At 38.0% G+C, this 17,938-nt stretch overlaps 4 protein-coding genes across 12 annotated transcripts in view; 2 read left to right on the top strand and 2 right to left on the bottom strand.

Annotated features, from left to right (window-relative positions):
- The first annotated feature begins 105 nt into the window (after nt 1–105).
- Nucleotides 106–2,958, top strand: LOC109087072 (replication factor C (activator 1) 3). Its single transcript, XM_042732871.1, has 9 exons — nt 106–351; nt 637–774; nt 858–925; nt 1,006–1,103; nt 1,245–1,426; nt 1,973–2,109; nt 2,262–2,360; nt 2,508–2,577; nt 2,700–2,958. Exons 1-9 carry the CDS (start codon nt 265–267, stop codon nt 2,889–2,891), a joined length of 1,071 nt encoding a protein of 356 aa, XP_042588805.1. The 5' UTR covers nt 106–264; the 3' UTR covers nt 2,892–2,958.
- A 326-nt stretch (nt 2,959–3,284) lies between these two features.
- On the bottom strand, nt 3,285–11,479 carry LOC109048320 (klotho-like). Of its 2 annotated transcripts, XM_042732869.1 has the most exons (7): nt 10,819–11,479; nt 9,367–9,531; nt 8,584–9,268; nt 7,546–8,056; nt 7,050–7,318; nt 5,093–6,218; nt 3,285–3,969 (listed from the first exon to the last, which is right to left on the bottom strand). In XM_042732869.1, exons 2-7 carry the CDS (start codon nt 9,411–9,413, stop codon nt 3,629–3,631), a joined length of 2,979 nt encoding a protein of 992 aa, XP_042588803.1. In that variant the 5' UTR covers nt 9,414–9,531; nt 10,819–11,479; the 3' UTR covers nt 3,285–3,628. The 2 variants fall into 2 exon arrangements, with proteins under 2 accessions (XP_042588803.1, XP_042588804.1); XM_042732870.1 differs by lacking the exon at nt 10,819–11,479 and having other exon boundaries at nt 9,367–9,723.
- Nucleotides 11,480–12,255: 776 nt separating this feature from the next.
- On the top strand, nt 12,256–13,953 carry LOC109047924 (zygote arrest protein 1-like). Its single transcript, XM_019065584.2, has 4 exons — nt 12,256–12,896; nt 13,383–13,475; nt 13,544–13,618; nt 13,682–13,953. Exons 1-4 carry the CDS (start codon nt 12,282–12,284, stop codon nt 13,823–13,825), a joined length of 927 nt encoding a protein of 308 aa, XP_018921129.2. The 5' UTR covers nt 12,256–12,281; the 3' UTR covers nt 13,826–13,953.
- A 423-nt stretch (nt 13,954–14,376) lies between these two features.
- LOC109097737 (protein furry homolog) overlaps nt 14,377–17,938 on the bottom strand; it is a 60,729-nt gene continuing 57,167 nt past the window's right edge. For 6 of the 8 annotated variants that reach the window (XM_042732856.1, XM_042732852.1, XM_042732851.1 and 3 more), the window contains 4 exons: nt 17,505–17,522; nt 17,063–17,173; nt 16,083–16,285; nt 14,377–15,790 (listed from right to left, as the gene is read on the bottom strand). In XM_042732856.1, the coding sequence (XP_042588790.1) occupies nt 15,532–15,790; nt 16,083–16,285; nt 17,063–17,173; nt 17,505–17,522 (591 nt within the window). In that variant the 3' untranslated portion in view covers nt 14,377–15,531. The remainder of the gene's footprint in view (nt 15,791–16,082; nt 16,286–17,062; nt 17,174–17,504; nt 17,523–17,938) is intronic. The other 2 variants (XM_042732853.1, XM_042732857.1) reach the window with 1 other exon arrangement.

The raw sequence follows: 17,938 nt of genomic DNA, 5'->3' as shown, positions 1-17,938 counted from the left end.
GCTTTGCATCATCATGAATTACGCAGAATTTTTTTAAATAAATTCATTCCAATCTAGCGCCGAACTGTAAGGAGCTCAGCAATATATAGTTTTACGAAACGCGAAAGCACGTGTCCCTCTTCGCTCTCTGTTGATGCCCTTCTGACAGTGCGCTGCTGCGCGGGTTTACGTTTCGCGGGAGCAGACAGCTCACAATAACAATATTACTTATTAGTATAATATCTTTTTACAGAGGCGCGGTATTCTTATCATTCAGGGGAGAAAATGAGTTTATGGGTTGATAAATATCGACCATCGTCCTTGGCTAAACTCGACTACCACAAAGAGCAAGCAAACCAGCTCAAAAATCTGGTAAAGTAGAAACTGTCTAGAAAGCGAACTGGTGTTTGTGTTTGGTCAGACTAAAGTCAATATAAATAACTAAATATAAATTATATTTTATGTACATCATTGCGCTCTCTTCTGGAACAAAATACTTCAAATTGTTTGTTTACAGTTGCAGCAACAATATACTTTGCAGTAACGTTAGCTGTGATATAATTAAATGTGCTTCACGTATTAGCCATACTGTCTTTTATTTAGTACTTAATAATATAATAAGATAAAATAATTATCTCTCACTGGTTAATTTCACAGGTCCAGTGTGGTGACTTTCCCCACTTGTTGGTTTATGGACCGTCTGGTGCTGGTAAGAAAACCCGGATCATGTGTTTGCTCAGAGAACTGTACGGTCCCGGGGTCGAAAAACTCAGGATTGAACACCAGTCCATCACGGTATTTAAAAAATAGCTATAAACTGTTTTCTAATTGTATAGCCTAATACCAAAGTATTAACTATCAGTGTTTGTCTGTTGTAGACTCCATCTAAAAAGAAGCTTGAAATCAACACAATTGCCAGCAACTACCATCTAGAGGTGAATCCAAGGTAATGCAAAGATCGACCCAGCTCTGTGTATGTTGGGAGAATTTACTAGCAGAACCTCATGCCTGATGTGTTTTCCTCAGTGACGCTGGGAACAGTGACCGTGTGGTCATTCAGGAGCTGATCAAAACTGTTGCCCAGTCTCAGCAGATTCAGTCCAGTGCTCAAAGGGAGTTCAAAGGTTAGGCTTTTTCTTTCATTGGGTTAGATGATTAATCTGAATGTTGAATAGCTAAGAGCTGTTTTATATTAATGATCTGTACACTCATACAACAGTAATGTACTAGAACTGGCAATGATAAAATGTCTCATCTCTTCACAGTCGTGCTGCTGACGGAGGTGGATCGTCTCACTAAAGATGCCCAGCATGCCTTGCGCCGTACGATGGAGAAGTACATGTCCACTTGTCGACTGATTCTGTGCTGCAACTCCACCTCAAAAGTGATTGCCCCCATCAGGAGCAGGTGTCTGGCTGTGAGAGTCCCCCTGCCAAGTGTGGAAGAGGTGACGTTTTCTTTTTCTTTTAATAAATTATTACTTTTATTCAGCAAAAGGATGCATTTTAAAGTGACATTTAAATACATTTATAATTTTAGAAAACAATAAAGTGTTTCAAATAAATGCTATTCTTTTGACATTTCATTAAAGAATCCTGAAAAATAATTTTCACAAAAATAAAAAATAAAAAAATTAAACAGTATTATGTACAACTATTTTTAACATTGGTAATGAGGAACGTTTCTTGAGCAAATCAGCATATTAGTATGATTTCTGGAGGATCATGTGACACTGAACACTGGATATATGAAAATTCAGCTTTAGCATCACAGGAATAAATTAAAATTTAAAATATATTAAAATAGAAAAGTTATTTTAAGTTGTAATAATATTTCACAGTACTACAGCTTTTTCTGTATTTTTATCAGTCTTGGTGAGCATATGCATTGTTACTTAAATGTATAATTTTAATGAAAAATGCATTAAAATAAGTTTTAAATTCAAATGTGTTTTGCATGACATGTGAAAACAACCCAGCCTTTGTCCTCTCAGGTGTCCAGTGTTCTGTCAAGCGTGTGCAGGAAGGAGGGGCTGCTGCTTCCTCCTGAACTGGCCAAACAGATCGCTGAGAAATCTGGCCGTAACCTCCGTAAAGCCCTGCTGATGTGTGAGGCCTGCAGAGTTCAACAGTAAGTCAGCAAGAATAAAGATCGCAGAGAACGAAATAAATGATCGGTGCTGTTCAATCACAAATGAAGCCTCTGAATGATCATAGCTCACCTGAAGTCTGTGCCACACATACGTTTTAGGTAATCTGTTCCCAAATTGACTTTTCTTGCAGGTATCCATTCTCTCCAGACCAGGACATCCCTGAGACAGACTGGGAGGTTTACCTCAGAGAGACTGCTAATGCTATAGTCAGCCAGCAGAGCCCTCAAAGGTCAGAACATACATGAATACAAGCGCACAATTAAAATCCCCTGCTGTCCTTTACATCATGATAGATTTGAATGAATTTGGTTTCAATAACCTGGTATGTTTTTAAGTGATATACATGTAAACTAAAGCGTCTATTATATTTGTACAGACTTTTGGAGGTTCGGGCACGATTGTATGAACTTCTGACTCACTGCATCCCACCAGAAGTCATCATGAAGGTATAGCTACTTATTTGCAGCATAAATAAATAATGTGTACTGTGAAATAGTCAAATTGCAGGGTTAAATAAAACTGGTGAACAATCACTTCATTAACACTTTTTCTTTGCATGGTATTCCAGGGCCTGGTGACAGAGTTGCTAAGTAACTGTGATGGACATTTGAAGGCTGAGGTGACTCAGATGGCGGCATACTATGAGCACAGACTGCAGCTTGGCAACAAAGCAGTCTACCACCTGGAGGCCTTTGTGGCTAAATTCATGGCCATCTACAAGAAGTTTATGGAAGATGGACTTGACAATTTTATGTTCTGAGCCACTGTAGCCTAAAAGAATAAGATATATTAATTAAATGTTTTTAATAAAAACAATGTCAAATGTTCTTGGCCTGCTGTCATTGCTATGTGGGTATCTAATCAAAGAGGTACAGAATTTCACATGGGCACATGATCACATAAAGCACGAATGGAATGAAAATTGCAAGCATGAATATTAAAAAAGCATAATATAATCCTTATACGGAAATATAACTTTAAAAGGGCAGATACAGAAAATTATAAGAGTACATAAATTATAGGTAATGAAAAAAAATGAAGATATCCAAGTTACGTTACTATGACATTAAGTACATTAAACTTTAACTAATAAAAATTTATTAAATACATTAAAGCATTTTATGTATATATATATATATATATATATATATATATATATGACCTCTGTAACATCTTTTACTTAACCATAGTAAGGTCTTCAAAAGCCAGAACAGAATAAGTTATTTTTCCCCCATAACTTTTATTTTACAATGTGCAAAAACCAACCCGTTGTGCAAACTTGCCCAAATAATGCAATATACTTTTTCTCTTACAAATAAATAGGGGTTTTACATGGTAAAGCTGCAATTAAATAATTATCCAGGCATTCCTGGCTTGTGTAGTACCCATTAAGTGCTACAATTTAAGAAAGAGTTAAAAGCATAGTTTGTAGGTTGTCAAACTAACCAGTAAAACAAATAAATTAAAAGTGTTAGAGTCCACTGGAACCATTTTCTTTCATTTTTTGGTGGCTATTTTGTGCCTTTTGACTGCATAGTAGATAACAAGGCACACTGTGATCAGCATGCAAGAGCTCACCAGAGAGAGAAAGCCAACAACAGGCTGCTTGGTGAGGACATAACGTCGAGAGCCGTGCACTGGAGCATGGGGACAATGTTGCTGAGGTGTGCCTGGGGCAGGGAAGCCTTTGTGGTGGATAATGTTTTTATATTGGGCCAGTGAAGATTTTGAAATGACCTCCTCCTGTACATAACCATACATGCCAAAGCCTGGGTCCCGCTGGTCGCTGAACGCATATGCAAAATATCCCTTCAGATTGACTCCATCCAGTGTATATGCTAAAAGAACAAACCAGAATTTAGAAAACAACTGAAGAGAACTCATGACGTAACTATAAAGCGAATTCAGATGACAAGTAAATAAGGCCTTGCCAGTGTTTTGGGAATGGTAAACAAATATTTTTTTCAAAGTTCAGATAAAGAGCGGCTTGCTAGTTTTCCTGAGATCAGCAAACTGTTTCCCCAGTTTTCTGCTTAATTATTAAGCTGCTGTGTGTGGATGTGTGTGTACAACATGAGCTTTGTGCCTCTAAATAGAAACAGCATTGCTTTGAGTCATCAGAACTTATCCAAGTGGGTTATTGTACTGTGAAACTAAAAAAAGATGTTGTAAAATTCAACGTCTAGGACACCCTACAAACATGATAAAACGTATTATAAATTTGTATTTTATAAATAACATATAATACTGAGGCACTTAATTACACCTATGAGTTACATTTAATATCAGTAAATAATTCGTTTTTAATCTTAATAATCTTAAAATTTTAAATAATATGAATAACTAACATTTCCTTGCATTTTATGTTTGATTAAAATTTACAAGAAAGGTTTTTAATGGAGCTAATAAAAAACAAATAATAGCCATATTAGGATAACCTAATTAGTAAATGTTTAAACCTACAGTATCATATTTGATAGACATTTTTGTGTATATATTTTTCAATCATGATTGTATTGCATTGCATTATATGTTTTGCCCCCCACAATAAAAACTACAGAGCTTTAAACATCTGAAATACTCTTATAAAGATCTCACTGATTTACATTACAAGCTGTCTGAATTACATCTTACTTTTTTGGTCATATAAATATCAGTAACTGCACCAAACTGCATATTTGCTCCTTTTGGGCCTCTGAATAAAATGGGGTGTTTTTAAGTTTATTTTCTTCTCATTGAGTATACGTTTCATATTCTCCTATATAAGCCATAAAATCCTGATGTATCAAATATGCTACTCAACAAAAAGCACATTTGCAAAAATGTTTTTACATTTTTTGAAAATATTTTGTCTAAAGGTGCAATAAAGTTCTCCTGATAAAAGCAAAACACTGGGATCAGTATAAGCCACCCTCTATCTATTTATTGGAAGCCAACACATGACATTATATGGTTCCTTACCTTTTAAGGCCTCGTTAATGTAGTTGTAAAAGTAGTAGACACGCAAGCTATCCTTAAACCTAGCAGTGTCCTCTTGAACACCATTGGCCATCACGTAAATAGGAACCCCTTTGTATCGAGAGTTAACCCAGTTCAGTGCCTTGCGAAGACCCCAGGGGACCACAGGAGAGTTGCGTCTTGGAGACATGATCCAGGTCACGTCAGAAATCAGCTGTACCTGCAACTTGTCTTTGAAGGTGTATTTGTCCTCCACTCCATCATACACCATCGAGGTAGTAAAATGGCTGATGGCGAAGAAATCATAGGTTCCTTTAACCAACAGCCGATCTTCATCGCTGAATGCGGGTAGGTGGTAGCTGAAGAGATCAATATTGTTTCGCTGTTGGAGCCAAGTACGCATCACCCCTGGGTAATCACCACTACCAAAGATGGGCTCTGCAAACCAGCCGACTCGAAAGTCCAGGACTCGGTTTGCAGGCTCAACGTCCTCTCTGTTGAAAGAAAACGCAGGTTCGACCCAGTCCATATGAAGGACCAGTGATGCCTTACCACCTTGGGCTCTGCGAAATTCGGTGTCGTAGATGTGCCAAGCTAATGCATGTGCACGGAGCAGCTGGTGGCCCACAGTGTATTCAAGGTCCTCATCGTTAGGTTCATTCAGCGTGATCCACAGCTTCACATGAGCTCCTAGTCGTTGGAAACACAATCTGGCGTAGTCTGCAAAGGCCTGAACTGTCTCCTCGCTCTGCCAGCCCCCACCAGCCTCCATGGGTGCTGGCAGACTGGACAGTTTCCCTGTGTGGTGCCAAAGGGTCACAACAGGGGTTATGTTAACCTTTTGTAGCTCACTGACAAAGCAATGGTAGTATTTTAGAAGTGTTTCGTTAGCATCTGACACCCGGCCTGTTGGGGTGATGGAGGACCAGTTGAGGGAGAAGTGGAAGTGTGAGACTTGCATACGGTTCACGTCAGACACCTGCTGGAGGATGCTGCCGTAATTGGCACAGTTGTATTTCCTGTGCATAGGGGGCACCAGCACACCCGGGACCTTTTTCAGCTCTCCATTACCAGAAACGTTCCAGATGTAAACACTAGGGTCGGCAAACTGGTTAGGTATAGTATCAACTTCAAAACAGAATCAGAAGGCAGAATTAAAAAGAAATTAAATAAAAATAAATTTTTAATATATCCAAATGATGCTTATCAATGTCTGAAGTTTGAACAAAGATCAAAGTCTAAAGTTAAACACATAAGATCTACACAGAATCTAAGTTCTACCAAAGTGACCTTTGAATGGGACAAACAAGAACAATCAAGTAAGTTTGATTTGCTGGGCTGAAGTGTACAAACTTAAGCCATTTCCTTTTATTTTGATAAAAATGTGTGCAGTTAGATGTAATACGACGTTTACTATCAGTTTTTTTTTTTAATTAATTAACATTCAACCATCAATATTCAAATAAACATATTTTATATATATATATATATATATATATATATATATATATATATATATGTATAAATAAATGATGAAATTAATTATGAATTTACGTATTTAAGTAGGTTTTGAGGAGCATTACCTTGAAAAATAAAAGTTATTTAATAAGAATAAAAGTAACTGCGTCCTCAGTGGCTCAGATGTTGGGAGAAAATTAAGACTCTTATGTTCAGTCTTACATCCAAACACAGAGCACTGGGATTGCTTACGAGATATTGTTGATGTTATAGCTGCAATGGAGGACAGTGTGCAACCAAACAACTCGCTGGGGACAGGAACTATGGCAAGGCAGGACTGTCAGTCCACGGCCATGGGTGATGTGACGTCATATTGCTTAGAGAATCATAACGGCATACCAAGTGAGACTGATTTGGTTTTATGGGGATTATAAAATAAGGATTGGTCCAAACACCATGTAAAAGTGGATTTTGCATAATAGGTGCCCTTTAAAATTTTTACCTGTATTGAGTTGGCTGCAATTCCCCAGGCAAAGTCACAGGGAAAGACGCCCTGTGCAGGCCGGTTCTCAGGCAGCTCAGGGAAGCCATTCTTTTCTATGAGTTTGCTATAGAAAGTGGCAGAGGTCTTTGGCTCTCTTTTCAGATCAGGAGTGTTGAAATCCACAAAGAATAACCCTCGTCGTATTCCATATTCACGGTACCACTCATACCCGTCCAGCAGAGACCAGGCTGTGTAACCAATCACATTTACTCTGTCAAAGCGGATTGCTGTAAAAAGAAAAAAAAATATATTGTTTACAATCAATTACTAACTGTGAAACGTGAATTGTTAATGCTAAATAAGTCTAAATAGCCTACATTGTAAATGCTTCTTTAACCATTAAAAGATATACATAAGATAATCTCAAAATGGCCATATACTGGCTAATATTCAATCTATTATTATTAATTCTATTCTTGTAATTTCATCAAACATCCTCAATTCATCCATGTACCTTTTAAAGTCTCCATAATAAAGCGCTTCAGATAGTACATATGCTTAGCATCCTTTGTTTTCGTGTTGCCACTTCCATACCAGCCGCTCTCCACCACAAAGATGGGAGGATTGTTGTACTCGGCACCGACCCAGTACAGCAGCATCCTCAGACCCAGGTCTTCTGTCTGGCCAAAGCGCAGACTGTCATTGATCAGCTGAAAACTAAGAGCAGGTCCGTGAGACAGGGCAAAGAAGTCTGCCGTTCCATTAACGTACAAGCTCTCGGCCTCCGTGAAGGACGGCAGTCTGTGGGTCAAATTTAGTTTCATGCAGGGTGGATAGTCTCCATCCACAAACAATGGTCGGGCGAACCAGCCGAGCACAAAGTCCAGAGAACACTTGCAGGCTTTCCTGTTCTCCTGCCTGGTTCTGCTAGGTTTGATCCAGTGGGAGGCCAGAGCCATGGACACTCGCCCACCCTGACTGGAACGATACCGGTCATCATACAAGTGCCAGGCTGCTGCATGAGCCTAGGAGACAACACATGTCAGATAAAAAAATGTCAGTACTTTATATTTGGAAAACATATACTGTATACTGCACTTTGAATTACATAAATTGAACAAACATAATTAAACAACAAATAAAAATGCTAACAATTTTTTTTTAATCATTCTAACCTTGAACGAGCTGTTGTAATTTTTGTTTTTATAAAAATTATTGTTGCTTATTAACATATATAATAAAAAAAAGTATATGTATATATAAAATACTTGTATATACATTTATAACATTATATATAATGTTACTTTTTAATTACTTTAGTTTTAACAGTAATTACAATAATTCTCACAATGAAAATGTATATATATATATATATATATATATATATACACACACACACACATATATAAATTATTAACATTATATTTTTGACTATTTGAATATATTTAAGATACTGAAAACTCTTTCAAGAATATGTGTGTTTGTATTGTATTATTTTTGTTTATTAAATATATAAATATAAATATATAAATACATACATGCCTCTAATTACCTTTAGAAGATTATGTCCAACTCTGAAAGGCAAGTCAGAGTCATTTTTGATACCAGGTGCCACAACCCCAGTTCCATATCCATGCCAGGCCACAACAAAAGGATTATCAATGGTAATCCAAAATTTCACATCCGATCCAAATGTTTTAAAACAAAAATCTGCATATTCTCTGAATAGTTCCACCATAACCGAATTGCTCCAGCCTCCAAATAAGGTCTGCAAATTGTCTGGCAGGTCCCAATGATATAAAGTCACAATGGGCTGCACTTTTATTTCCTTCAATCCTCGAATTAGACTTTTATAATACTCCACACCTTTTTCGTTGTAGCTTTCTTTGGTGCCATTGGAGAAGATGCGTGGCCAGGACAGAGAAAAGCGGTAGTGACTGACTCCAAGTTGCTGCAGGGCTCGGAGGTCTCCCGGGATGTTGTGATAACTGTCACTGCCCACATCGCCTCTGGATACCCGGGTCCCACCACGAGTGAAAGTATCCCAGATAGACTTACCCTTCCCGTCTTTCTCCCAGGCTCCTTCAACCGAATAAGCAGCGGTGCCAACAGCCCACATGAACTTGTCAGGGAACGTGTCATAGAGGAAGGCTTTGTCACCGGGATATGGAAGTTTACTAAATCTATCCCATGTGTGCAGCCCTGCGCCTGGAGCAGCTGCTGTCCACTGTAGATGACTGAACAATACGAACGCCAAAACAATCCACGTCACTTTCATGGTGTCAGAGAACTGGACAGCTTTCCAAATGTTATACAAGTGAGTTGTGTCTCTTACCTCACTCCGAGCTGTTTGCAACTGTGGTATAACCCACCTGGCCCCATCTGGGCCCGTTTTTTGTCCTCTCAGGAAATCTATCAATTATTACCCAGGCACTTGACGAGTAAATAGGTATCCAAGCGCTGCGCAATTCCAGCCTTCATAATAACACATTTCCTCCTGCTAGTGTATGACAGGGCAAATATGATTATACAGTATAACAACAACAACAAAAACAAACAATTGATGATTTCTCCAGTGGCTCTAAAAGACAACTGAATATGTTTTAAGACTGAAACCTATGTATGAACCACATATTAGGAAAGGAAAGAAGGTGACTTGTGGCCAAGTATGATGACCCATACTCATACACAAGTACACAAACACAGCAGTGAGTAGTGAAACACACACACACACACACACACACACACACACACACACACACCTGGAGCAGTGGGCAGCCAATACTGTGGTGCCTGGGGAGCATTTGGGGGTTCGGTGCCTCGCTCAAGGGTCTCACCTCAGTCATGGTATTGAGGGTGGAGAGAGTGCTGGACATCCACTCACCCCACCTACAATCCCTGCCGGACCTGACACTCGAACCCGTGACCTTTTGGCTCTCTAACCATTAGGCCACGACTGCCCCAACATATTACAGGAATACTGATCACCAAGTAGTTATCCAGTAATCTAAATTGGTTATCCAATGACTTTCAATTTATGAATACACCTACCGTACATTACATTAATGTTAACAGTCCAGGCTTGTAAAATGTATTGGAAATATATATAAAAAGTATTTTAAAAATGCTTCATACAGTCATTTTGAATTGGTCAGTCCAATGTTGTTCAGCATGCATTTGCACAGTTTAAACTGCATGCTGCATAAGTGCTACAAAACAGGTGTATTTTTAACAGCTAGACCTCGATTGAGTAATAAAATAAACATTTTACAGTATAAGTGAATGTAATGTACTAGGAAACAGACATGCATTTAATTGAATTATTTGTGTCATATATCAGACTGCATTTATGGAAACCCTCTCCATCTGGACAGCTAATGATAATGTGCACCTGCATGTCCTGAATGGAACCAGAAGGAAAAACTGCCACTGTAATATGTTAATGCCAATAATATGTTCCCTGTGATTGTTTTATTAGCTTTAAACCAGCCATTTGGCCTTCTGAAGGGGCCATGCTCACATTATCTGGGCTATTGGCCTGTCTGACTCAGACAAAACGTCAATATTACAGTCACATTGACTGCCAATGTATATACTGTAATTCAATGAATAAAATTATTTATTACTTTGGCAGGAATTTAAAAATATTTTTTTCTACAATCAGTTTATAGGAGCTATCTGCTGCTCTATGTAATAATAAAAAAAAAAAAACCATTAAACACCTTAATTTTACAAGATATTTTGTAACACCTAAATATCACAAAATATTATTTTACGTCTCTCCTACCTTGTGCCATCCAGATGAGGAAAAATCAATGGTGTGAGTCCTGTGCTTCCCTGCAAGGCTTGTTTGTCAGTCCCCTGTTAAAGGTCAGTTTTGTGTGAATTTATGTTGGGTGGTGAAACACAATGAATATTCCATATCACGGTGAATGATAATAACGTGATTCACTGACATAAACATTGTGAAAGGTTATAGCCAAAATTATTTTATTCAATATAGATAAATTATAAATAGAGATGGTTGGGAAAAAAGAGAGAACAGAAGAGAAGAGGGCAAACAAATCAAAAGTGTGCTTTCAGCTGGAATTCAGCACACTCGTTGACCACTGAACTTACTTAAATATGGAGGAGTGTCACATATTTCTAAAACGTTTCAGGCATTCCTCTGTATGTGGAGGTGGTGGTAATCTAAAGGTTGTTAATTTATGAACTGAAGAATCACTTATTGTTGGGCCAATGGGGCTGTTCCTAAAATGTAAAAGTTGCTTTGACTGAGACAGTGTCTGCTAAACGACTATTATCACTAACAGTGCTTGAAGACATCCCATTGTACAATACAGATAATAATGGAATTCTCATACTTTCTTTTAATTATAAAATTAAAAGGACCTAGACAAAGCAAAACAGGAAATGACCTCCTCATCATAAAAAAACACACATTAACCTGGTAATGCAAGCTAGATTGAACAGCTTGTACAAGGGAACCTAGAATTTAAGGCCTTTACTAAACCTTTAGTTTAATTCTCTCTGTTTGCCATTCATAAACTGCATAACAGAGGCAGAGAGGCTTTTAAAATCCACATTTTATTAACCTCCACTTATTTGAATGCCTAGCAACATACCAGACAAATTATTACTGTTATTCAAATCTCCACTAAGTAAAAGAGTCTATAAAAGAAGAGACTATTCAGTAATCTGGTTGTCAATTAAGATGCAATTAATCAAGATTCATATAATATAATATAATATAATATAATATAATATAATATAATATAATATAATTAATGAAAAAGAAAATGTAAGATTTCACTATTTTAATCATCTTATCTTTTATTTATTTATTAAAATTAAATTGCTTATAAATACATATTTTTCATAGTTTATTAATTTATATAATACAGGTTTTAATTAACTATTTAATAAATATTTAAATTTATAAATCACTTTGTCCTTTGGTGTGATAAATAATTATTAAATATCCCATGATGTTCTCTCAGTTATTATAAGAACATTACAGTGATCATCTCTAAATAATTTCACTGTAAAATTGTTATTTTAAAATAACAATCAGCATTGACCAAATGTATATAAAAATGCAGAGAGGTCGTTCTCTTTACCTGATGCTACGCAATCTCTCCCTGAGCCACGCCAGCACGTGATCAATCATAATTAGGTCGCGCCAATTAAGGCGTGTTCTCGGGAAGAAAATAAATATTCTGCAGTGTCTCTACTCACGGTCACGCTACAATGGAGGAGTTTCTCATTGCACCTTACAACTGTGGAGGCTATCCTGGCTATTTCCCCTTTTATCCCGGCAACGGGAAATTTAAGCACCAGAACTGGAACAAAAAGGGAAACAGTTTTTATGTTGCGCCAGACGCCCCCGATTATTTCGACTTTTATAAGCGCGCGCAGTTAAAAGCGATATTATCTCAGGTGAGCCCGAACCTAACGCCGCGCCTCCGCAAGGCCAACACTAGAGAGTTCGGTGTGCAAGTGAACCCAAAGGTAGATGTCACTGTTCAATGCTCACTCGGGCCCAAAACGCTGTTTTATCGCGGTGATAAATGGGACTCACCAAGGACGCCGTACATCAGTCCTCTGAAAGACACCCTGCCCAGCACACCCGTCAACACCGTGCGCTTCTCCCGCCCCGTCGCCATCTACTCTCCTGTCTTCGACCGCAGAATCTTCTCCTTATCCACGACTGCCGGTGAAAGTAAGTACGATGGAGGGGATGAGAGCAAGGAAACGGACAGCGAGACGGACGACGACGAGAAGTGTAAACCGGATGAACAGACGCACAACGAAACGCTGCAGGGGAAGTCGGTGGTTCAGCGAAATAAACGATCGAACTTTCAGGTTTGTTCTGAGGAAATTACCATGGCAACCGTAATTTCCGCGCAAAATTAAAGTGGTTATTGTACTTTCAAAATTATGGTTAGCGATAAATCCTAGCTAGTCGGGTTTCGCGGTCTTTTCACTTGGTTCATGGCCGAATAGAAGCTGACCTCATAAATATGCAAGTAATTGTTGACGCTCAATGCTGATTGGGTGAATACAACTCGTGACGATTACTAGACTTGTCTATGACATTTATTTATTTTTTTCTCCCCCAACTTGAAACTTACAAAAGTGAAAAGCGTTGTGAATGACTGCTTTTTTTTTTTTTTTTCTCCCCCAACTCATCAGTTATCATGAATATTCAATGAGGTAAACCAATGCATTTTTTTGATTGGTTAGGGTTTATTTTTTTTAAACTATATGCAAATTCAATGCGGCAGAAACTGTTGTGCGTTTCTTTTCTGTAAATATAGGTGACGATAATTCTAACCATTTATTGTTTAGTTTCTTGAACAGAAATATGGATTTTATCACTGCAGTAAGTGCAATATTCGATGGGAAAGTGCGTTTGTGTGGTGCATCTCGGGAACCTCCAAGGTGAAATGCTTTTGACTTTCAAACTTCTAATCTTGAGACCCAAACCTAATCAAATGGCATTTCCACAGGTGTACTTCAAGCAGCACTGCAGGAAGTGTCAGGCGGGACTGAATCCATACAGGGTGGAGACCATTCAGTGCCAGGTATGAGAAGTCAAAGTGTATTTGAAGCTGTTTGTAAAACTTGACCATGTTCTGTCTCCCCAGGTTTGCTGCAAGACTCGCTGCTGCTGTGAACGGAAGCAGAGGCACATTGACATGCGCCGTCCTCACCGCCAGGATCTGTGCGGCCGCTGCAAGGGCAAAGGCCTTTCCTGTGACACCATCTACAGTTTCAAGTACATAGTCTGATGGTTCAGGTCTAGAAGGGTTTTAGAATTGCGTTGGTGGCTCAAGTGACGTCCTGGGTGGGATGTATTGTATTTTTGTATTCCAATAAGTGTATAAATTTATAAAATCAATAAAGTATTGCAGCATAATACTAGTGTCATTGTGAATATTTCTGCTCTGTAATGGGGTAGGTCACCCAAAATAGTCACTTATTCCCACTCTTTGATTTTTATTTTTTGTTTTGGTTAAAAATTAATTTCCATTGTTTCCTGACCAGTAAATTGGAACTGACACAATTGGATATCAGTTTTTCCCCAAAGTGACATCTTGTGTATTCAGCAAAAAGAGCAAGATTTTTTTTTTTTTTTGAAGAATGTTCAAATTTTTTTTTCTCCATGCAATTAAAGTCAACAGAATCCAAACACTTTTGTTGACAGAAATGCAGATCTTTCTCAAATATCTTTCCTGACCATATTTTGTTGCTGTAACTTGCGTACAATGCAAAATCAATTCTCTTGGACTCTGCAGATGCCAGAGTAACTGGAAAAAAAACAAACAGGAGAATCTCAACATGAAGAAAGCACAATTTACTTCACATAAGCTTTTAAGTATTTACATTGGGGGGGGGACCAATGACAATTTTCCCAAAGAGGCTTTACAATGTGCAATCTCTCTAGGCATGCACTAGTGACAAACACTAATCTCCATGTGATGCCTCCCTTTTCCACTTTATACAAATAACATTTTAATAAAATACAACTTTTAATAAATACAGTTCAAAAGCAAATACAATAATGCATGCTTGGCAACTGACAAAGAACAATTTCGAAAACTATGTTCAACACACTGATTTCTTAAATACAAATTTACCCTAAACGTGAGCCTGTGTACGGTGGAGCGCAGGACGTCGATTGAAACAGCCAAACAATCACATACCAGCACTTGAAGTAGAATCAGCTTCAGCAGTAGTAGCTTATCAGTTGTTTGAACAAATCGCTGAATGTTTGTGTGCAGGTGCAGAGGCTGATATTTAGCGGTACGCCAGTGATGGACAGGTTCACAAAGACAAGCTCTCAGCCTTAAACAGTTACAGGTATCGTGACGATGACCGAAGACATACAGACAGTATCCTGTGTCGTTCCATCTTCAGTTTTGCAGCAAGTCATGATCGTTTTTAAAAACATTCTCGAACAGTTACAGTAGAAAGGCATCCGTTTCAATGATCCATCATTGCACATTCCCACATTAACGAACAAATCAAGTGGAAGTTCTCACTTGGGTGCTTCCTTTCCAAAAATGCAGCATTGCTTTCAGTAGCATTGCTTTCTTCTCATGGTTTACGACATGAAAATGTCAACATAGTGCAATAATTAAAAGATGCGTTTGAGTGGCTCAATCCAAGGAATCTCGCAGGAGCAGCTCCGTTTCTCCATTATTGCTGCACATTTGAGGACCTGAGGACACGCTCACTCTCAGGAGCCCCTTCCTATTCAGTACAGTCAAGGATGCTCGTGCAAGTTTCCCTAAGAAGGGCACAAGTTTATGAGTTACACCCTCAAAAGGGTGGCAGCACTCCCAAATGTCACACTGGATCTGGCCTGGAGCGGGTGGCAGGAGCGGAGGGTCGTGGGATGAGGGCTGGCGCAGGAGAGGTTGGTTGACTATGGAGGAATCCAGTGGTGGGGTGGTCCAGGCCAGGGCTGGTCTGGGGTGCTGCAGGCTTCCTGTCAGAGACTCACGCCGGACACGCTGGAGTCCAGGAGGCTGGATGAGATCACCTGGTACCCCTGCGCGCGGCGGATCATGTCCCGGATCTCTCCGTTGAGCTCCATGATCTTTGTGCAGACCTCTGACATGTCCTTGTTCGAGCCAACCAGGGCAAAAGTGCCAGTTTGGCCCAGAGTTTGGTGGCGGAAGTAGACGTTGAGGAGAGTCTGGATCTCATCCTCTGAGTTACCACCGAAAATGTCATTTGGCCACATTCGTCTAAAAAGTAAAAGAAAGTTTAGTAAATTTCAATACCAGTAAAATACTCAGTATCAAGTTCAACGTCACAACGAAAAATAATATGCAGTGTTACTGTTTAAAATAACTGAAAACATTAACTTAAAAATAAAAACTAAATTTAAAAAATAATGATACTAAAAATAAAATAAAATAAAATAAATGAAGTGCAAACAAAAACTAAACTTACAAAACAAATTGATAAATAATATATAAAAATCTATACAATACAATAAATAGAGTTTTGTGTCCCTCTAGTGGTGTCATATCTCACCTGCACTCTTGAGTGTAGCGGATGGCCATTGAGAACTCGCTGTTGTTCAAGCACTCCAGGATGGCCTGTACAGCTGCCTCTGAGCTGGGGAAAATGGACTGGGAGCCTTGCCTTTGCCCGTCCTCTAGATCGCCAGCTAATGAGGCTTCCGCTAGCCGCAGGCAATTCTTCAGATCGCTCAGTTCACGCGACATGTTCCACAGCTACAGATTGAGAGCACATGATCAGGACTGTTTTTAATCAACAAAAGTCAACCAGCTAGTGACTAACTTTATAGTCAGCCAAACTAATTTTTTTTTTTTTTTTGCTCAGTTAATAAATTGTTCCTTATGTTTTTTTTTAAAGATGCACTACATGTTTTCTTAGGTTTTGCTGGCTGATACGACATTGGTATTGGACATCTATCAGCACAGATGCAGAACAACAGAAAATGTCTATGGTTACTGTTTTAACTGTAGAAATGTCCAAACTGTCACCAAATTCACAATATTTGTTTAGACCTCTTTCAGGCTAATTTAAATAATGCTCACATTACAGAAAATATTAAAATTAGTGCTGTCAAGTTTAATCGCATCGAAAATAAATCATTTTTGTTTACATAATATGTGTATGTGTACTGTCTACTGTGTATATTTATTGTGTATATATAAACACACACATACAGTATATACTTAGAAAATATCTACATGTATTTACATGTATATGTAATTATGTAATGTAATGTAATTTAATTTAGATATAAATATTTTTAATATATAAACATAACATTTTTCTTATATACATGCATGTGTGTCTATTTATATATACGTAATAAATTTACACAGTACATACACATATATTATGTAAACAAATAGTTTTATTTTGGATGTGATTAGTCATTTGACAGCACTAATTCTAATTCTAATTCTAATTCTAATTCTAATTCAATAAACCAAAAAAGAGATCAGGAGTATCAGCGGGGGAATGGGTGTACTGTGTACCTCTGGCACAGAGCTGATGGTGTTCACTTGTCCAATGAGTTTACAGTAGGACTGAAACAGCAGAAGGAGCTGGAAGTGAAGTTTGTACAGTCGCTGACACAACTCCAATTGCTGTGGATGATACAGATACATTAGTCATATGTCATAATAAAGGAATCATACATACTCAAAGATTAAATACACAACTCTAACATCCATCAATGAGTGTCTTAATCTTTTATTAAACAATAAAAAAAACTCAGTATTTTTATTTTTACTTCTTACCATTTACATGATCTTAAAAGTTTGGTTATTCAGCATAAGATTGTGTAAGATCATGCAAGTAAACACGCTCGCTTGCAGGTAAACTGAACTGAATGCATGTAGTGAACTAAAAAGCTACAAACACAGATCACTCGCTCTAACAGACGAATAAGAGAATGGTTTTTAGTTTTAAACTTACAGCCAGAGTTTCCATTTGCTGTAGAGCATGTCAAAAAACAGGAAAGAGTTGAGAAGGGAGAAACAGACAGCATTAATGCCCAGCATGCAATCCGTGAGACTGTGCCACTATGCTCAGAAATCCCATCCACATAATTAGAGGATTAGTGCCAGTTGCATTCAATCCAAGAACCCAAGCCATATAAATCATGCAGAGGATGATAAGGAGGCGCGGAGTGACAAGAAGAAGAGGAGCGAGGAAATACTGCATTGATAAATACACTACCGTTCAAATGGTTGGGTTAATAATTACAATTCTATTCAGCAAAGATGCATTAAATCGATCAAAAGTGACAATAAAAACAAGTTTGAAAGGATTTTTAATTTTAAATAAATGCTTTATGTTTGAATTTTTATTTATTAAAAAAATATGTAAAAAAGTATTGCCATTTCCTA

The sequence above is a fragment of the Cyprinus carpio genome, chromosome B10, assembly GCF_018340385.1.
Source record: "Cyprinus carpio isolate SPL01 chromosome B10, ASM1834038v1, whole genome shotgun sequence".
In the NCBI taxonomy this organism is placed as follows: domain Eukaryota; kingdom Metazoa; phylum Chordata; class Actinopteri; order Cypriniformes; family Cyprinidae; genus Cyprinus; species Cyprinus carpio.
This window is presented reverse-complemented; position numbering and strand designations above follow the sequence as displayed.

Bases quoted from the DNA above. Each gene is read 5' to 3' on its own strand.
- LOC109047924 (XM_019065584.2), top strand. From the start codon at position 12,282: ATGGAGGAGTTTCTCATTGCACCTTACAACTGTGGAGGCTATCCTGGC. The intron at 12,897-13,382 runs GTTTGTTCTGAG...TTTATTGTTTAG, and splicing joins ATAAACGATCGAACTTTCAG to TTTCTTGAACAGAAATATGG. The intron at 13,619-13,681 runs GTATGAGAAGTC...CTGTCTCCCCAG, and splicing joins TGGAGACCATTCAGTGCCAG to GTTTGCTGCAAGACTCGCTG.
- LOC109048320 (XM_042732869.1), bottom strand. From the start codon at position 9,413: ATGGGGCCAGGTGGGTTATACCACAGTTGCAAACAGCTCGGAGTGAG. The intron at 7,319-7,545 runs GTACATGGATGA...TTCTTTTTACAG, and splicing joins TATTATGGAGACTTTAAAAG to CAATCCGCTTTGACAGAGTA. The intron at 3,970-5,092 runs GTAAGGAACCAT...TTGTTCTTTTAG, and splicing joins CATTAACGAGGCCTTAAAAG to CATATACACTGGATGGAGTC.
- LOC109087072 (XM_042732871.1), top strand. From the start codon at position 265: ATGAGTTTATGGGTTGATAAATATCGACCATCGTCCTTGGCTAAACTC. The intron at 1,427-1,972 runs GTGACGTTTTCT...TTGTCCTCTCAG, and splicing joins CCCTGCCAAGTGTGGAAGAG to GTGTCCAGTGTTCTGTCAAG. The intron at 2,110-2,261 runs GTAAGTCAGCAA...CTTTTCTTGCAG, and splicing joins GAGGCCTGCAGAGTTCAACA to GTATCCATTCTCTCCAGACC.